General features: G+C 38.8%; 1 protein-coding gene across 2 annotated transcripts in view; it reads left to right on the top strand.

Annotated features, from left to right (window-relative positions):
• The window catches only part of glra3 (glycine receptor, alpha 3), an 87,528-nt gene that overhangs the window by 68,551 nt on the left and 2,650 nt on the right, over positions 1 to 16,327 (top strand). For both annotated transcript variants that reach the window (XM_083538768.1, XM_083538769.1), the window contains exon 8: positions 252 to 401. In XM_083538768.1, coding sequence (XP_083394894.1) covers positions 252 to 401 — 150 coding nt within the window. The remainder of the gene's footprint in view (positions 1 to 251; positions 402 to 16,327) is intronic.

The following is a 16,327-nucleotide window of genomic DNA, read 5'->3' as shown; positions in this document are numbered from 1 at the left end:
GTCTGACTGTTAGACCACCTGTATTCTCCCTCTAGGCTTATTTTTGTCCGTCTGTCTGTAAATTTGTCTGTCAGTGTAAATATGTTTACACTTACACTGTTATAATGACATTGTTTGACATTCCACTACATTCAATAAGCTCATATTTATATTGGAATTCATTACGCTGACCGTGTGTGTGTGTGTGTGTGTGTGTGTGTGTGTGTGTGTGTGTGTGTGTGTGTGTGTGTGTGTGTGTGTGCAAAATGCAGGTCTCCTACGTTAAGGCCATAGATATTTGGATGGCCGTTTGTTTGCTGTTCGTGTTCTCAGCTCTGCTGGAGTATGCAGCGGTGAACTTCGTCTCAAGGCAGCACAAGGAGCTGCTGCGGTTCCGGAGGAGGAGAAAGAAGTTGAGAAAGGTAAGAGAGCAGAGGATGAAGATGAGGATGAGGAATCTGGCAAAACCTTCATAAAGAAATATGAAATAGACATGAAAATAATGAATAAACATGCCAATTCTGAAGATGGGAATGGATCGATGGATGGATGGATGGATGGATGGATGGATGGATGGATGGATGGATGGATGGATGGATGGATGGATGGATGGATGGATGGATTGCACAAAGAAAATCTCTACAGCAATAAATAATGATAGATAGATAGATAGATAGATAGATAGATAGATAGATAGATAGATAGATAGATAGATAGATAGATAGATAGATAGATAGATAGATAGATAGATAGATAGATAAAACTTTGTTAATACAAAGTATATGAAGAAAGCAAAGGTAAATGTAATGTAAGTGTAAATATATGTAAAGCAAAAAAATATAAAAGCTAAACCAGTGAAAATTTGCAGACACTATTGGAAAATTACAACAAATAACATGCGGATCATGAATACAGATGATCCACTGTGGTGACCCCTAATGGGAGAAGCCGAAAGAAAGAAATAGATACAAAGGGTATTGCAGTAAAAATAAATAAATAAATCTTCTTCTTCTTCTTCTTCTTCTTCTTCTTTTTGCTTCTCCCATTAGAAGTCGCCACAGCGGATCATCCGTCTCCATACCCCCCTGTCCTCTACATCTGCCTCTTTCAAACCAACTACCTGCATGTCTTCCCTCACCACATCCATAAACCTCCTCCTTGGTCTTCCTCTTTTCCTCCTTCCTGGTGTCTCCATCCTCAGCATTCTCCTACTGATATACCCCATGTCCCTCCTCTGCACATGTCCAAACCATCTCAATCTCGCCTTCCTCACCTTGTCTCCAAAACATCCTACATGCGCTGTCCCTCTAATAAACTCATTTCTAATCCTGTCCATCGTCGTCACTCCCAACAAAAACCTCAACATCTTCAGCTCTGCTACCTCCAGCTCCACCTCCTGTCTTTTACTCAATACCACTGTCTCTAATCCATACAACATCTCAGGTCTCACCACAGTCCTATAAACTTTCCCTTTCACTCTCACAGATACTCTTCTATCACAAATCACTCCTGCTATCACTCTTCTCCACCCACTCCACCCTGCCTGCACTCTTTTCTTCACTTCTCTAACACACTCTCCATTAATTTGCACTGTTGACCCCAGGTACCTGAACTCCTCCACCTTCTCCAACTCTTCTCCCTGCAACCGCACCACTCCACTGCCCTCCCTCTTATTCACACACATGTACTCTGTCTTACTCCTACTGACTTTCATTCTTCTTCTCTCCAGCGTGTACCTCCACCTCTCCAGGCTCTTCTCAACCTGCTCACTACTCTCACCACTAATCACAATATCAAACCAAATAAATAATGACAATATTTCTGTGTGATGCTGGAAAGGTGTAATGAGGTTGTTGGTTTGAGACAAACACACTGCTGAAGTTCTTCCTTATTGGTTTAGGAGAAGCAGATCTCGGTCTTTTATTTGAAGAAATACTGGTGTATATGAGCCTTCTGGAGAGTGGAAGAGGTTTGAGTAAATATATTTAGCTCTCTCTGTGTGTGTGTGTGTGTGTGTGTGTGTGTGTGTGTGTGTGTGTGTGTGTGTGTGTGTGTGTGTGTGTGTGTGTGTGTGTTGTGTGTTTCTTTTATTGTGAATTATACTTCAGTAATTGTATATAATAGAATAGAATAAAATAAAATAAAATAAAATACAGACTGAAGGTCAAAACAGTCAGAAGCTGTAATATATATTTGTCTCTCTCTCCTACACACAGACACACACAAAAACAAAATCCGCTTTATTATTGCTTGGTGAAATGAACGTGCTCTACAACACTGCCACCTTTAGGCCATGACCTGTAATGGCAGCTGATGTGATTCTAAAGTACACAATCTTAACTCTTACCTCTTTGTGGTGCATTTAACTTGATAATAACATTCTATACAAATAAAGTGTTCCACTTTGCTATCATTTATCAGCCGACATCAAAGAATGTTATTTTAGTGCCTGGATATGTAAAACCCATCCACACTGAAGTCGCGTAGGTTATGTCTAACCTAAAGTCTGATCTAATCCAGATACATTTGAAAATGTTTTTTGTTTAAAAATGCTCTGCATCCACACTATCGTATTCAATCTTTTCCCAAAAGTTGCTCATCCATACTGAAACGTCTGAAAAAGTTCATCCCTGTATTACGCATAAGCGAAACATAGGACGCTTCGACCTGGGCCATTTCTGCCTGCCATTTATTTATTCAAAAATATAAAAAAAAATGTAAAAGCTTTGTCGTTTTGAAGCCTCTGTTTTCACAGTCCACATCGCATGGCAAAAACGGCGATTTTAAATTAATCCACTTTGTAGAGCGTTTTCAAGTTTCTGTCGTCTTAGTGTAGGCAGAGGACAAAACAAAGAGCAAAATATGCGTTTTCAGACAAAAACCTGTTCATGTGGACATGGCCGTATTTATGCTTAGCATGTGGTTGATCTTTTAGTTTCCTGCCTGCACTTACCTCATAGAATGAAAGTCATGTTTCTTCAGCTATTACATCACTAACAGTTGTCCGACCTCCTCACGATGTCTAGCTTTTCTTAAAACGACCACATCAATTTCTCTTCCTCCTCAGGCATAAAAAAAAGTCTAACTCAGATGTATTAATGTGTGCAGAGCCACACACGCGTTTTGCCAGTCGAACTTGGCTGTAACAGTTTCCCTCTGACCAACCAATCAGAGGACGGAAAAATTCTGATTCTATTCTGTGAGGCAAATATAAAATTGGTTAAAGAAACAGACCCATTCATAATATTATCTATAATATAAAGACCAGCAGTTCTGACTTTGAAGGCCCTGGGCAGATTAGATTGACATGGCAGAGGCTAAAATCTGATTGGACAAAAAATCAACATCCACATACACGTACTGGAAGCAGTGCAGCCGAGAGAAACACTACGAAATGAAGAGAATAAACTGTTGGGAATAAATTAATACAATTTCATGGAACAAATATTAGAATTTAGGTTGTAAATGTAGGTCAGTGCTTCTGATAGTGTTTAGGCGAGTAGAGAAGACTTTGAAGGCCCTGACCGCCCACCACTGAAAGAATAAACAAAAGATTGGGACTTTTCCAGCCATTTTAGAAATTACGACACTGTGCAACGAATACATTTATTCTTTTGTTATATGTGCTTCTTTCCCAAACTGTTACCACAAAGTTGGAAACACACACTTGTATAGGTCATCTTTTGACTTGAACTAGGAGACCAAAACCTGTTTCAGAAATGCCCTTGTAAACAAACCCAGCTTCATGAAGATATACTTTACATGGGGATGTTGGAGTGGAAGATCTCCTGCTTTAAAGCTCTGACATCAGAACTATTGAATTGTTCATGCTGACTGCACCCCAGGCCTCCTCACATCATCTACATCAGTACCTGACTTCACTAACACCCTTGTGGCTGAAGGAATCTCTACAAATCTCAACAAGTATACTTAAAATTCTAGTGGAACATCTTCCCAGAAGAGTGGAGGTTATGACATGTAGAATGGAATGTTCATAAAGCACATCTTATTGTCAGATGTCCACAAAAGTTTGACCCAGAGACCCCTAACTCTACAGCATACACTTTTAATGAAACACAGCTGAGACGCAGAGACACTGAAGAATTACACAAAGGTGAGAAAAGACATCTAGGTGTAATGATGCGTAATGCTAAACTGCTAGCTATATGCTTCTATTGATTAGCAGCTACATTCACTCCATAGCTGCAACAGATACAGCAGTACAGTTTTGTACAAAAAAAAAATACGTCAATCATTAACAAATAAAACTACAGTGTTGTAGCTTGTAATACAGGTGCTATAGTTGTAATGGAAAGTGTGTTAGAGAAGTGAAGAAAAGAGTGCAGGCAGGGTGGAGTGGGTGGAGAAGAGTGATAGCAGGAGTGTTTTGTGATAGAAGAGTATCTGTGAGAGTGAAAGGGAAAGTTTATAGGACTGTGGTGAGACCTGAGATGTTGTATGGATTAGAGACAGTGGCATTGAGTAAAAGACAGGAGGTGGAGCTGGAGGTAGCAGAGCTGAAGATGTTGAGGTTTTCGTTGGGAGTGACGACGAAGGACAGGATTAGAAATGAGTTTATTAGAGGGACAGCGCATGTAGGACAGTTTGGAGACAAGGTGAGGGAGGTGAGATTGAGATGGTTTGGACATGTGCAGAGGAGGGACATGGGGGAATATCAGTAGGAGAATGCTGAGGATGGAGCCACCAGGAAGGAGGAAAAGAAGAAGATCAAGGAGGAGGTTCATGGATGTGGTGAGGGAAGACATGCAGGTAGTTGGGTTGAAAGAGGCAGATGTAGAGGACAGGGGGGTATGGAGAAGGATGATCTGCTGTGGCGACCCCTAATGGGAGAAGCAAAAAGAAGAAGAAGAAGAGTGTTGTAGCTTAGCTTCCAGTCAGCATTCGTGATATGCTGTTTCACCATCGCTCTGTGGTCAGAGGGTTTAATCACACTTCCTGTTTATTCTCACACTCAGGGTCTGAGTTTCTTCCTTATTCACTAAATGCATCGTTTGTCCAATGTTTACGAGCTCCTGCATCTTCTACAAGCTAAAAGCCATCTTGTATAGCTTTTTTTCTCTCCCTGTTCACTCCTGCGTTATGCTGAAAGCTTTGTATTTGTGTATTCGATCACGATATCCATCAATTATTGGCATGTCCATGCATCACTTATCCACTGAAAACTACACCATGCTCATGCATGTTTCAGCTACAAACGGAAAATAGTTTGATTATCAGTGTCAAATAAAGTGATGAACAGTAATGAAGTAAATGTAAATCTTCACTGTACTTAAGTAGCTTTTTCACGTATCTGTACTTTACTGAAGTATTTCCATTTGGGGAAACTTTTACTGTAACTTCACTACATTTCAAAGTCAAATATTGCACTTTTTACTAAACTACATTTTATGAAATCAGTCTTTCCTTTTTATTTATGAGGATAAAAACGTAACTGGTGAAACACGCAGCAATCCACCAATCAGGGTCGAGCACAGGAACTTGTTTTGGACTTGTTTTGATCGGCCCTTGGTGTATCTACTGATCACCAACATACAGTTTAGCATCAGTTCAACAGAACATTTAGAGAGAATAAATTATGAAGAAACTCCAGACTATAAACTCGTCACAACAAACGTGGTTTTATTTGCGTGAATTTTTTTTGGGTTTCAAGGTTTTGGGTTCATGATCATTTGAATAGAAATCAATCAGTGTTTGATTTATTAATATCATTCTATTAATTGATCAGTGTGCTGAGAGTCACATTCGAGTATTTTCATAAAATGAGCTGATTAAGCAAAGAATCTTGTGTTAAAAATAATAAGAACAATATAGATATAAATCATGTATAAATAGTACAAAAACCTTTGTACTTTTCTTCAACTGAGAATTTAAAGGGTGCACTTTTACTGGAGTATATTTTCCCGAGTGTATCTCTACTTTTACTCAAGTACATGGTACCACCACTGGTCATATTGTGGCAGGCCATGAGGGTCAGCAAGACCTTTTCTGCTGACCTAAACACTATCAAAATCACTGATTTATGTTTTAATATATTTTTCTATTAATATATATTAAATGATTCCTAATTTTAGTTCCTTTTAATGTCCTATCTTTTCTCTCTGTTGTGCTGTGTAGGTTTAGCCAATCCCAGTTACACACTGTGCTATTTTTACCAGTCCTTTGCGATTGTTGCTGGTCAGATTGTATGATCATGACCTCCATGACCTCACACTGTAGGATCTCAGTTGTCATAATGAAGACACTAATTGCATCATCAGGTTCGACGCTCCTATTGGTTCTTGGTTTGACGGTCATCGTAGGCGAAGTCACACTGCGAAAAGGGTCTGGAATGAAATGATCACGAGGGCCAAAAATCTGCTGTCTGTGAACAAACCAGTGATCAAAGACTACTGATTTTAGCCTCGGATTATAGGAATCTTTTAGGGTTTTCAAAATTTGTTTCAGACGACCAAATCATGGGCAGAATCACACAGTGTGCATCTGGAGTTTCTATTCGATCCGATTTCAGCCGTCATATCACGTGACACCAGGGTTTAAATCTGCCATGAACCTACTGAATCAGCACTCTTGGGGCTTGTAGTGTAGAGTAAAGTAATTTAGCTTGAAGATTTAACTAATCAGATTTCAAGGGGGTCATCTAGCAGGCATACAATAACATTGCCAATATTTTCATCTCTTGATTGATCAGAGAGCGCACTAGTCAGAGCTCACAAACTGCATCTGTAGCAAACTGCAATAGCTCAAATATATTCATGTGGATTTAATAGCAGTTTTTTTCATTTCACAATGCCTGGCAGAAGAGAAGAATTCAATTTAGTCACAGAATCATTACCAAGAACGATTACAAGATGGATTTTTCAAGGAAAACTGGACATCGTGAGGAAAGGTCACCCTTGGAAAGGTCAAGTTGTTAAACTTTTCCAAGAAATATTTATACTTTTGTGTTTTCTTTATGTGGAATTTGCACAAAAACACACCATTTGCATTTAAAACCGTAATGAAGTGAAAAAAACATTTTATGTTATATTTTATGAGTAATTTAATGAGGTGAATATCGATGCTTCTGGTGGAGATGCATCGATATTCACCTCATTAAATTATGCGGTGCAGTTGTGGCTACAGTGAAAGGAGACGTGTTGAATTGTGTTCATTGGGTTTCTTGCCTTAGTGATGGCATTCATTCTCACTGTATGAGATTCCAGTCTGTGATGCAGCGCTCTGTTCTACTGCACTTCTCTATATTATTGATGCTTTCTATAGATGTGGGGTCATAATGAAGGTATACATTTCACATAATGAAACCACCTTCAGTGGTGTCCTACCTGGATTGATTCAGGTAGGACACCACTGAAGGCCTGGGTGTTAAATGCACATGCAGTGTTTAATGGACAAACCGCAAAAAAATACAAACCATAATCGAGAATAAGGTCATGCAAATGAACAGCGTACAAGGGTTTATCCAAAAAATGATAAATAGAGTAAAGAGCAAGAGAATAAATGTTCAGGCAGTGAAGCTCAGTAAGGCTTGGTACAGTCTGAATGTGTGTGTAATTGACAAGTGTTTTATTAGAAGCAGGGTGGCTTCATATGTGTTTTTTTTAACATCCCATTCCACCTTTACTCCCAATTCACTGTTATAATAACCTCCACTCTTCTAGAAAAATGTTCCACTAGATTTTGGAGAGTGCTTGTGTAGATTTGTGTGAGATTCACTCATCCACAAGGGTGTTAGGAAAGTCAGGTACTGACGTAGGTGAGGTGAGGAAACCTGAGGTGCAGTCAACGTTCACATTTATCCCAAAAGGGTTGAGGGTCAGAGCTCTAGAGCAGGAGATCTTTCACTCCAAGCCATGTAAAGCATAATCCTTATTAAGCTGGCTTTGTGCACAGGGGCATCATGAGGGGGAACAGGTTTGGGTAAATGTAATACTAATGCATTTATAAACATCCTCTGCAATTTTGTTTCTCCAACTATGAGGGTAAAAGTTTGAGGAAGAAGAACATATGGCTGGAAAAGTCAGGTGTCCCAACACTTTTGCTCTTGTTTATACTTCTGAAATCTGCTAATAATAAAATACGTTTGATTTTATAAAAAGAAAATGGAAACTCTTTACCCTGAAGCTTTAGAAAACAATGAAGATGCCTTGCATCTGCACACATCTGTGTTACACAATAGCAAGTTTACCATCAGGTAAATTTTTTTCAAAGAGTTGCCCAAATTCTTCACTGTCTGTCTAAGATTTATAACCTCTGAAATTGCATAACATCTGGTTGTTTCAACCAAAATGATCAAATGAAAAGTTTTAGGATAACCTGCAATTTTGTAAAAATAAAATAAACAAACAAAAAAAAACTTTTATTCCCATTCATTCCCATATGAAGTTTCCAGTCTTGAAAATTCACCAAATTTTACTACATCTGATCAGAAGATTGTAAATTCGAATCCCAGTACCACCAAGCTGCCACTGCTGGGCCCCTCAACTGCTCAGAATATAAATGAGATCATTGTAATTTTGCTCTGGAAAAGGGCATCTGCCAAAAAAAGAATGTTACCTTCTGACATTTCTATCTATGCACAATTTGTGCACTGTATATTTTATATTACTTAATGTACCATATATTATTACCTACTGCACCTTCTGTTCATTATTCACCCCTCACCCCTGTATATATGGACCTCATACCCTATTTATCACACTGCTATTTATTGTAAATAGGCCATTTATGCACTTCTGGTTAGATACAAACTGCTTTTCAATAGCTCTGTAGCTCCCGGACATGTACTGGCTTAAGCAGGGGGACACGTCTGGCACTGGAGGATTTGAGTCCCTGGCGGCGTAGTGTGTTACTGATGGTAGCCTTTGTTACTTTGGTCCCAGCTCTCTGCAGGTCATTCACTAGGTCCCCCGTGTGGTTCTGGGATTTTTGCGGGGTGAGATCTTGTGTGGAGCCCCAGATCAAGGGAGATTATCAGTGGTCTTGTATGTCTTCCATTTTCTAATAATTGCTCCCACAGTTGATTTCTTTACACCAAGCTGCTTACCTATTGCAGAGTCAGTCTTCCCAGCCTGGTGCAGGTCTACAATTTTGTTTCTGGTGTCCTCTGACAGCTCTTTGGTTTTGGCTATAGTGGAGTTTGGAGTCTGACAGTTTGAGGTTGTGGACAGGTGTATTTTATACTGATAACCACTTCAAACTGGTGCCATTAATACAGGTAACAAGTGGAGGACAGAGGAGCCTCTTAAAGAAGAAGTTACAGTTCTGTGAGAGACAGAAATCTTTATTTTATTGTAGGTGACCAAATACTTATTTTCCATAAATTGCAAATAAATTCTTTAAAAATCACACAATGTGATTTTCTGTATTTTTTTTCCCATTTTGTCTCTCACAGTTTAAGTGTACCTATGATGAAAATTACAGGCCTCTCTCATCTTTTTAAGTGGGAGAACTTGCAGAATTGATGGCTAACTAAATACTTTTTTGCCCCACTGTATACCTTGCACAATGACAATGAAGTTTAATCTAATCTAATCTAATCTAATCTAATCTAATCTAATCTAATCTAATCTAATCTAATCTAATCTAATTTAAATGTAATAGTTTATGTTTCCAAACAAAATGTGAATAATCTCAGAACCTGGACTGTAATAAAGAGCCACCTCTCAGCTCCAGGGTTCCACGTTTGTTCCTGAGCTTGGGTTATTGTCTATACCTCCTGTCTAGACCACACGGGTTTCCTTCCAATAAATGTGATTAACTGAATCGAAAAACACTGGATTCCCTCTCACTGTAAATGAGTTTGTCCCACACCTAGCATTTTGGAAAAAAAACAATAAATATTGCATACTTTTTATATTTTATCTGTCACTTCAGTTCCTCTTTATTATGTTTTGGGGACAAAGTGAGAGATTGAGATGGTTTGGACATGTGCACATTATATTGGTATTAGAATGCTGAGGATGGAGCCACCAGGAAGGAGGAAAAGAGGAAGGCCAAGGAGGAGGTTTATGGATGTGGTGAGGGAAGACATGCAGGTAGTTGGTTTAAAAGAGACAGATGTAGAGGACAGGGGGGTATGGAGACAGATGACCTGCTGTGGCGCCCCATAATAGGAGCAGCCAAAAGAAGAAGAAGAAGCTTCCGTTCCTCTTTATTAAACCAGAACTAAGAGCGCTGACAGTTTCTTTTTGTTCTTCTTTCTTAAAAAGATACTTTCAGGAACAGCCTTTCCCATGAACTCGTCTCACGTTCTCAGTATTAATTACCTTCCTGAATGTGAGAATGACCGTCAGGAAAGACCCTGTGCCAAAGAAACAAACAAATGCAACAGTGTGTAATGCTGCTCATCTTGAGGGGGGGTGTTCTGGTTTGTCTGTGCTTTTGATCTGATTGCTGTCGTATATGATTAAAGGTAGACAGGACGTTGAGGCAAGCCGGCTCGGTACAGACATTGAAGAGAAATTAATTCGGAGTTAAACATGGTTCTGAATAATTTCAGAGGATGAAAGGACATGAGTACAGATCGGCTTTAACAATAAATCCACCTGATATTGTGTAAATCTCCATAGTGCCACCAAAACAGCTTTAAGTCATCAAGATCTGGGCCCTAAATGTCTGTCTAGGTGGTGCTTGGGATTTGCAGAGGTGGCAAAAGTACACACATCCATTACTTAAGTAGAAGTACAGATACTCATGTTTTAAAATACTCGGGTAAAAGTTGAAGTACTGATTATACCTTTTTACTTAAGTGAAAGTAAAGAAGTCTTGGCTCTGACATGTACTTCAGTAAAAAGTAGTTATTACTTCTACCTGTTTTAGCTGTTAACTGGACGTCACACCATATTAATATTAGATAGATAGATAGATAGATAGATAGATAGATAGATAGATAGATAGATAGATAGATAGATAGATAGATAGATAGATAGATAGATAGATAGATAAATAGATAGATAGATAGATAGATAGATAGATAGATAGATCTTTATTGTCATTGCATAGTACAGGTACACAGCAACAAAATGCAGTTTGGCATCTACCAAAAGTGCAAAAAGTAGCAATCGTGCAAATAGTACAGATAAATATGTAGCATATGTACAGCATGTGATATATATGTAAGCATATGTACAGTGTAAAGGCTATAACAGTGCAGAGACGTGTGGACATCATTAAGAGCCTTTGCTATGTTTCCACACGGACAGTTTATGAGGTGATACCGAATTCTTAAGAAAGTGCACCTCTTCGAGTCAAGTCAAGAAGCTTTTATATATAATCATAAACATTTTACAGATTTGAATGATGTATTGTTTTTATCTGTACGAACAGTAAAGACAGTAATTTAAGTTTGTTTCGCCATTATGAGGGAAAAACCCACAAAACGCCACCTAAAGGATTAATTGTGTAAAACATGGCGGATTTGGTGTTTGATTTTAGACTTGGCGCAAAAATAAAACAAAAGTTTACTGATAAAAAAATATTTTCGGTGGAGTTTATTTATTTATTTTATATCTAAGTAAAGAAGGGACATCGTGAATAAGTGTATGTTTTGCTGGAGGTTTTAATTTCGCCTCTTTTATATTTAGTTATTTATTTATGTATTTATATTTTTTATAAAAATGGTAAAAACAGAAATGTATATATATATATATATATTAATACAAAACTAATTAAAAATGTTGTTACCTAATGAATGTATCCAGGCTGAAGATCCACATATAAAACACAAGCAGAGAAAAGATGATGATCATGAATGTGTCTGTTCTCAGTCATGTTCTCATCACTGACTCCCTCTGTCTCATCCACGTTAACCCCAAACTTCTTACTGACTTCTGCCTGCTAATTCTTATCTTCGTAAACTAGTGGTGAGTGAGAGTCAGGACTTTATACACCAGCGGATTGAAAAAGACGCGCAGTAACAGGAAATCGGTTGATGGGCTGAAATCGGCGCGCAGTGAAAATAAAAAAAATATTTCACCAAATCAGTGGATTAAAACTAAAGTAACGAGCCGTTTTTAAAAATGTAAGGAGTAAAAAGTACAGATATTTGTGTAAAAATGTAATGAGTAAAAGTAAAAAGTTGTCTGAAAAATAAATAGTGGAGTAAAGTACTGATACCGAAAAAATCTACTTAAGTACAGTAACGAAGTATTTGTACTCCGTTACTTCCCACCTCTGGGGATTTGCAGGGAGTAAGCCGTGGAATATAGGGCACTGGCCTGAGCACCACCACCGCAGGTGGTTTATAGATAGTTCCGGGCAATGGGACTGGAGTCTCTTTGACCCGCTGTGGCAGAGGAGCTAGCAGAGCTGCCTGCAGCTTTAGTGTTAAATTCTGCATATCCTTATAAAGGATTTTAAATTGACGGAGTTCCTTTTGAATGGCCGTCTGAGCTTCACGCAGTTGCCTATTTTCCTTCTCCAGATCTTCAAGCTTCCAGAGGGTGTGGGTTGAGCCTCGTCCTCTTTTAACAAAGGCTCCTCCTCTCCATCACTTTCGAAATGCAGGGTCTATCTGGTTTATTGTCAACGTCCGAATGCGGAGCACCAATAGCTCCAGCAGTTCATTTTATCATCTTGTGCACTTGAAGGAAGAGAATCACTATTATCGGGGGGGTAACACACTGGATTTATCTCTCATTGCGCTTTGCTGTGTCTTCTCTTTTTGTCCATGTGAACGCTGTGTAGGATATTACACCTCATAGTCTTTAAGATTGGGTGGGGGCTGAGTTCTGCGTTGTGAGTGCAGACTCTCACAGGAAGGTTGCTCTGACATCCTATTTCTGTGGTAGGCACACTCACCGCAGTTGATGCCAAGCAGGTAGTGGATGGGTCATGTGGCCTTTTTAGCACTGGTGGATTTGAGATTCGTCAGTGGGCTTGTAACCTGCCAAATGTCATTAATAATCTTCCCAAAGAGGATAGCATCGAGCTTTGGTTATCACATGACAAGGCCGAACCCCAAGAATCCATTCTTGTACTGAGATGGAACTATGACTCAGATATAATCGGTTACAAATACCGCCCAGCACCGAAAACCACACCCACTGTGCGGCACATCTATAAGGTGGCAGCAAGACAGAATAACCCCCTGGGATTCATCCTCTCTTCCACCACCCATGCTAAGATTCTTATTCAGCAGCAGCTGTAGAACAAACAAAGAGGTTGGGATGACCTTATGTCGCACACAAAGCTAGTGAAAGCCACTTTCTTTCTTCTTTCTGGAACTGCCTGATTCATACCCTGCTCTGGATGAAGTTTTATTGAATTACAAACCACTAGCTGCAGCAGACGATATTCTCATCACGACCAGGTCTAAAAATCCATAAGGTTTCTCTGGAGGGTTGAACTCAAGAACCTTTTTGGTATTAATATAAACAGTTTGCTAAAATGATTTGCATTCAAGGGTCAATTACTGACCAGTTGATAGAACTCTAATTAAAGTCCATTCATTGTCACCCAGATGAAAATAGGTTTCCTTTAGAATCTGGTTCCTCAGAGTGTTGCTTCCTCATACCAATGCAGGGAGTTTTTTACTTCTTTAGTTTTTTTAATTTGTACTTCCCAAAGAAGCTCAATATGATTGAGATGTTGGGAATTCAGAGCCCGAATCAACACTTCAAACTCTTAATTGTGTTCCTTAAACCATTTCTGAACAATTTGTTGCAGTGTGGATGTGCAGTGTACATGAATTACATGTATACATGGATTATGGAACACCATTAACATGAAGGAGTGTCATCTGGTCTGCAACAATGTTTAGGTAGGTTGAACATCACATCAAATGTAAACTAAACACCAGGACCCAAGGTTTTTGAGCAGAACATCACCAAGGACATGATGCTAGAGCCACGTTTTGCCTTCTTCTAGGAGTGCATCGTGGAACCATCTCTTCACCGCATGGTTTAAATAAAAAATATAATTCTTCAGACCAGACCACCTTCTTCTATTGCTTTGTGGTCCAGCTCTCATGCTCATGCTTCAATATTAGGAGCTTTATGTGGTGTACAAGGGTCATTGTGGGTGCTCAGACATTTCTGCAGATATGCAGCTCTATCTTAACTGCATAGACCTGTTTTCTGGCTTATTTTTATCAGAGCCAGCATTACATTTTTCAGCAGTTTGGGCAGCAGTAGCTCGTCTGTGGAAGCCGACTAGAAGCACTCAACTTCAGTCACACGAATGAGCCGTGAGCATCCAAGACTCACAGGTTCACAGATTGTCCTTTCTTGGACTACTTTTCATAGGTATGTTTTACTGGGAACTGCATAAGACCTACTGATTTTGGAGACACTCTGTCAGGTGTCTAGACATCACCATTCGAGCATGTCATGGTTACGTCCTTTTGTAACGAGTCAATTAACCTTTCTCGTGCTAGCTAATATAGCACGAGAAATTGTCCTTTTGTAACGAGTCAATTAACCTTTCTCGTGCTAGCTAATATAGCACAACCCTATACACATAGAAGGACATTTTTAAAACATTTTACAAAACTCTGTCTTATGTAAATCCAGTAGATACTCCGATAAATATTTTTTAAATGTATGCTAGGTCGGGATCTCCGTAACCAAAGCCGATGCGATTTGCATTGCAATTCATAGCCAACAATACAATACGTTAAAGATATGAAGCAGCTACCAATGCAATGCGATATGATTCCCCTGTTTGCGATGCAGAGCGATAAGATTTTGATTCGATTCAACACAATGAGATTCAATGCAATACGATGCAATGGAAAAATATATGATGATCTGTAATTCAATATGGTACAGATAGTTTGATTTATTCGGTTCAGACAGAAGGCAATTCATCAATGTATTTAAGTGCCTTCTGACTTCTAACGCACGGCCCTTTCACAAAAAAACAGATGGGTTTTTTTCTGTATTGTCTCCAGCAAGATGCAGCTCTACCTCTGCCATGTTAATCTCTATTCTATGTCACTTTCAGGTCTCCGTAATGTTGTGATACGTCATATTCACGTAGCAGCAGCGGTGCTGAGAGAACGCGCTCGAGAAACGGTTAAGCGACGAGAAATCGATCTAAATATCAAATATTGGTCACAAATCATTAGTCAGGGGTCATAATAAAAGTTACATCTACTTATAATTATATGTTAATAATTAGTTTTTACCGATGCAAATATGTTAAAAACCCTAATCACACTAATTCTAGCATGAAATGTGTGGAAGTGTGAAGAATTAAAGGACTGAATGTTTTCAGTCTTGGTGTAATGTAACTGTGTGATGTAGCAGAATATTGCCCACCCACTGCTCATATGTAGGACATGTTTACTCCATGTGTGTAGTTCTGTGTTTTCAAAGCGAGAAAGAAAAACCTCTCTGTTTCTCTGCCAGGATTACTCTGTTATGGAAAAAGCCTGACTGGTTTGATTGTATGTTATTCGATGCCAAATCATTTCCATACACATGTCTGTCCTTTTTGTTTGAGTTTTTTTGCACTACAGAGTCTCCAGAATAAACATCTCTTTGTTGCAGGAACATTTTCCACACGATTCATCCAAAACGCATTAGTCTAGAAGACAAATGACTTTTGACAGCTTTCCAGTTTCCAATTATAGCTCTTGCTACATATATAAAATGGTAGAAAATTTACAAACAGGAAAAGCAGGGAAGATGAGATTAAATTCTTGTAGGTAAAAGAATATCTGTGGTGTTTGTTTATTAAACACAATAAAAGTAAATTGTATAAAATGGCATGTGGACGCTATTTGTTCAGCCGTCGAACTGAAGAGTAAATTAGTTTAGTAGTTACCTGTTATTTGTATGTGCACACTGTTGCCATCTACAGGTTATTATAAGAATAACAAGGGATTACAACAATACTAGGCATAAAGATAAACCTGTAGACCAGTGGTCTCATACTGCCGGCCAAATACGGCCCCCCTTCCTCTCCCCTCGGCCAACAACTGATGTAAAAAATAAAAACAGAAGCCCATCAAAATATATTAAATAAATATTATAAACAGAAATATTTGTATCAAAATTACCCCTTTATATTAAATTATGTATAAAAAAAAAAAAAAGAGAATGTATTAAAAAAACCCCGCACATGCGGCAGATTTGATAAGCTGGTTTTGGGGCTTTTGTTGTTGTTGTTTGGCCGCAAAAGAAAACAAAAAATGTCTCTTTCCAAAACAAAAAGTAAAGTGGATGATGAACACAGACAGTTTCAAGAAAGATGGATTTTGCGTTAATTATCGTGCATTTGGTACCTGGGCCTTCAGTGGGGACGTACCCAACTTAATCCACCTCTTAACTCAGTTAAGACTCCAAACCTCTACACTACAAACACAACTGTGCACCTACAACAT

The sequence above is a fragment of the Silurus aristotelis genome, assembly GCF_946808225.1.
Source record: "Silurus aristotelis genome assembly, chromosome: 4".
Taxonomy (NCBI): Eukaryota; Metazoa; Chordata; class Actinopteri; order Siluriformes; family Siluridae; genus Silurus; species Silurus aristotelis.
The sequence above is the reverse complement of the archived record's forward strand: the minus strand, read 5'-3'. Positions and strand labels throughout refer to the sequence as shown.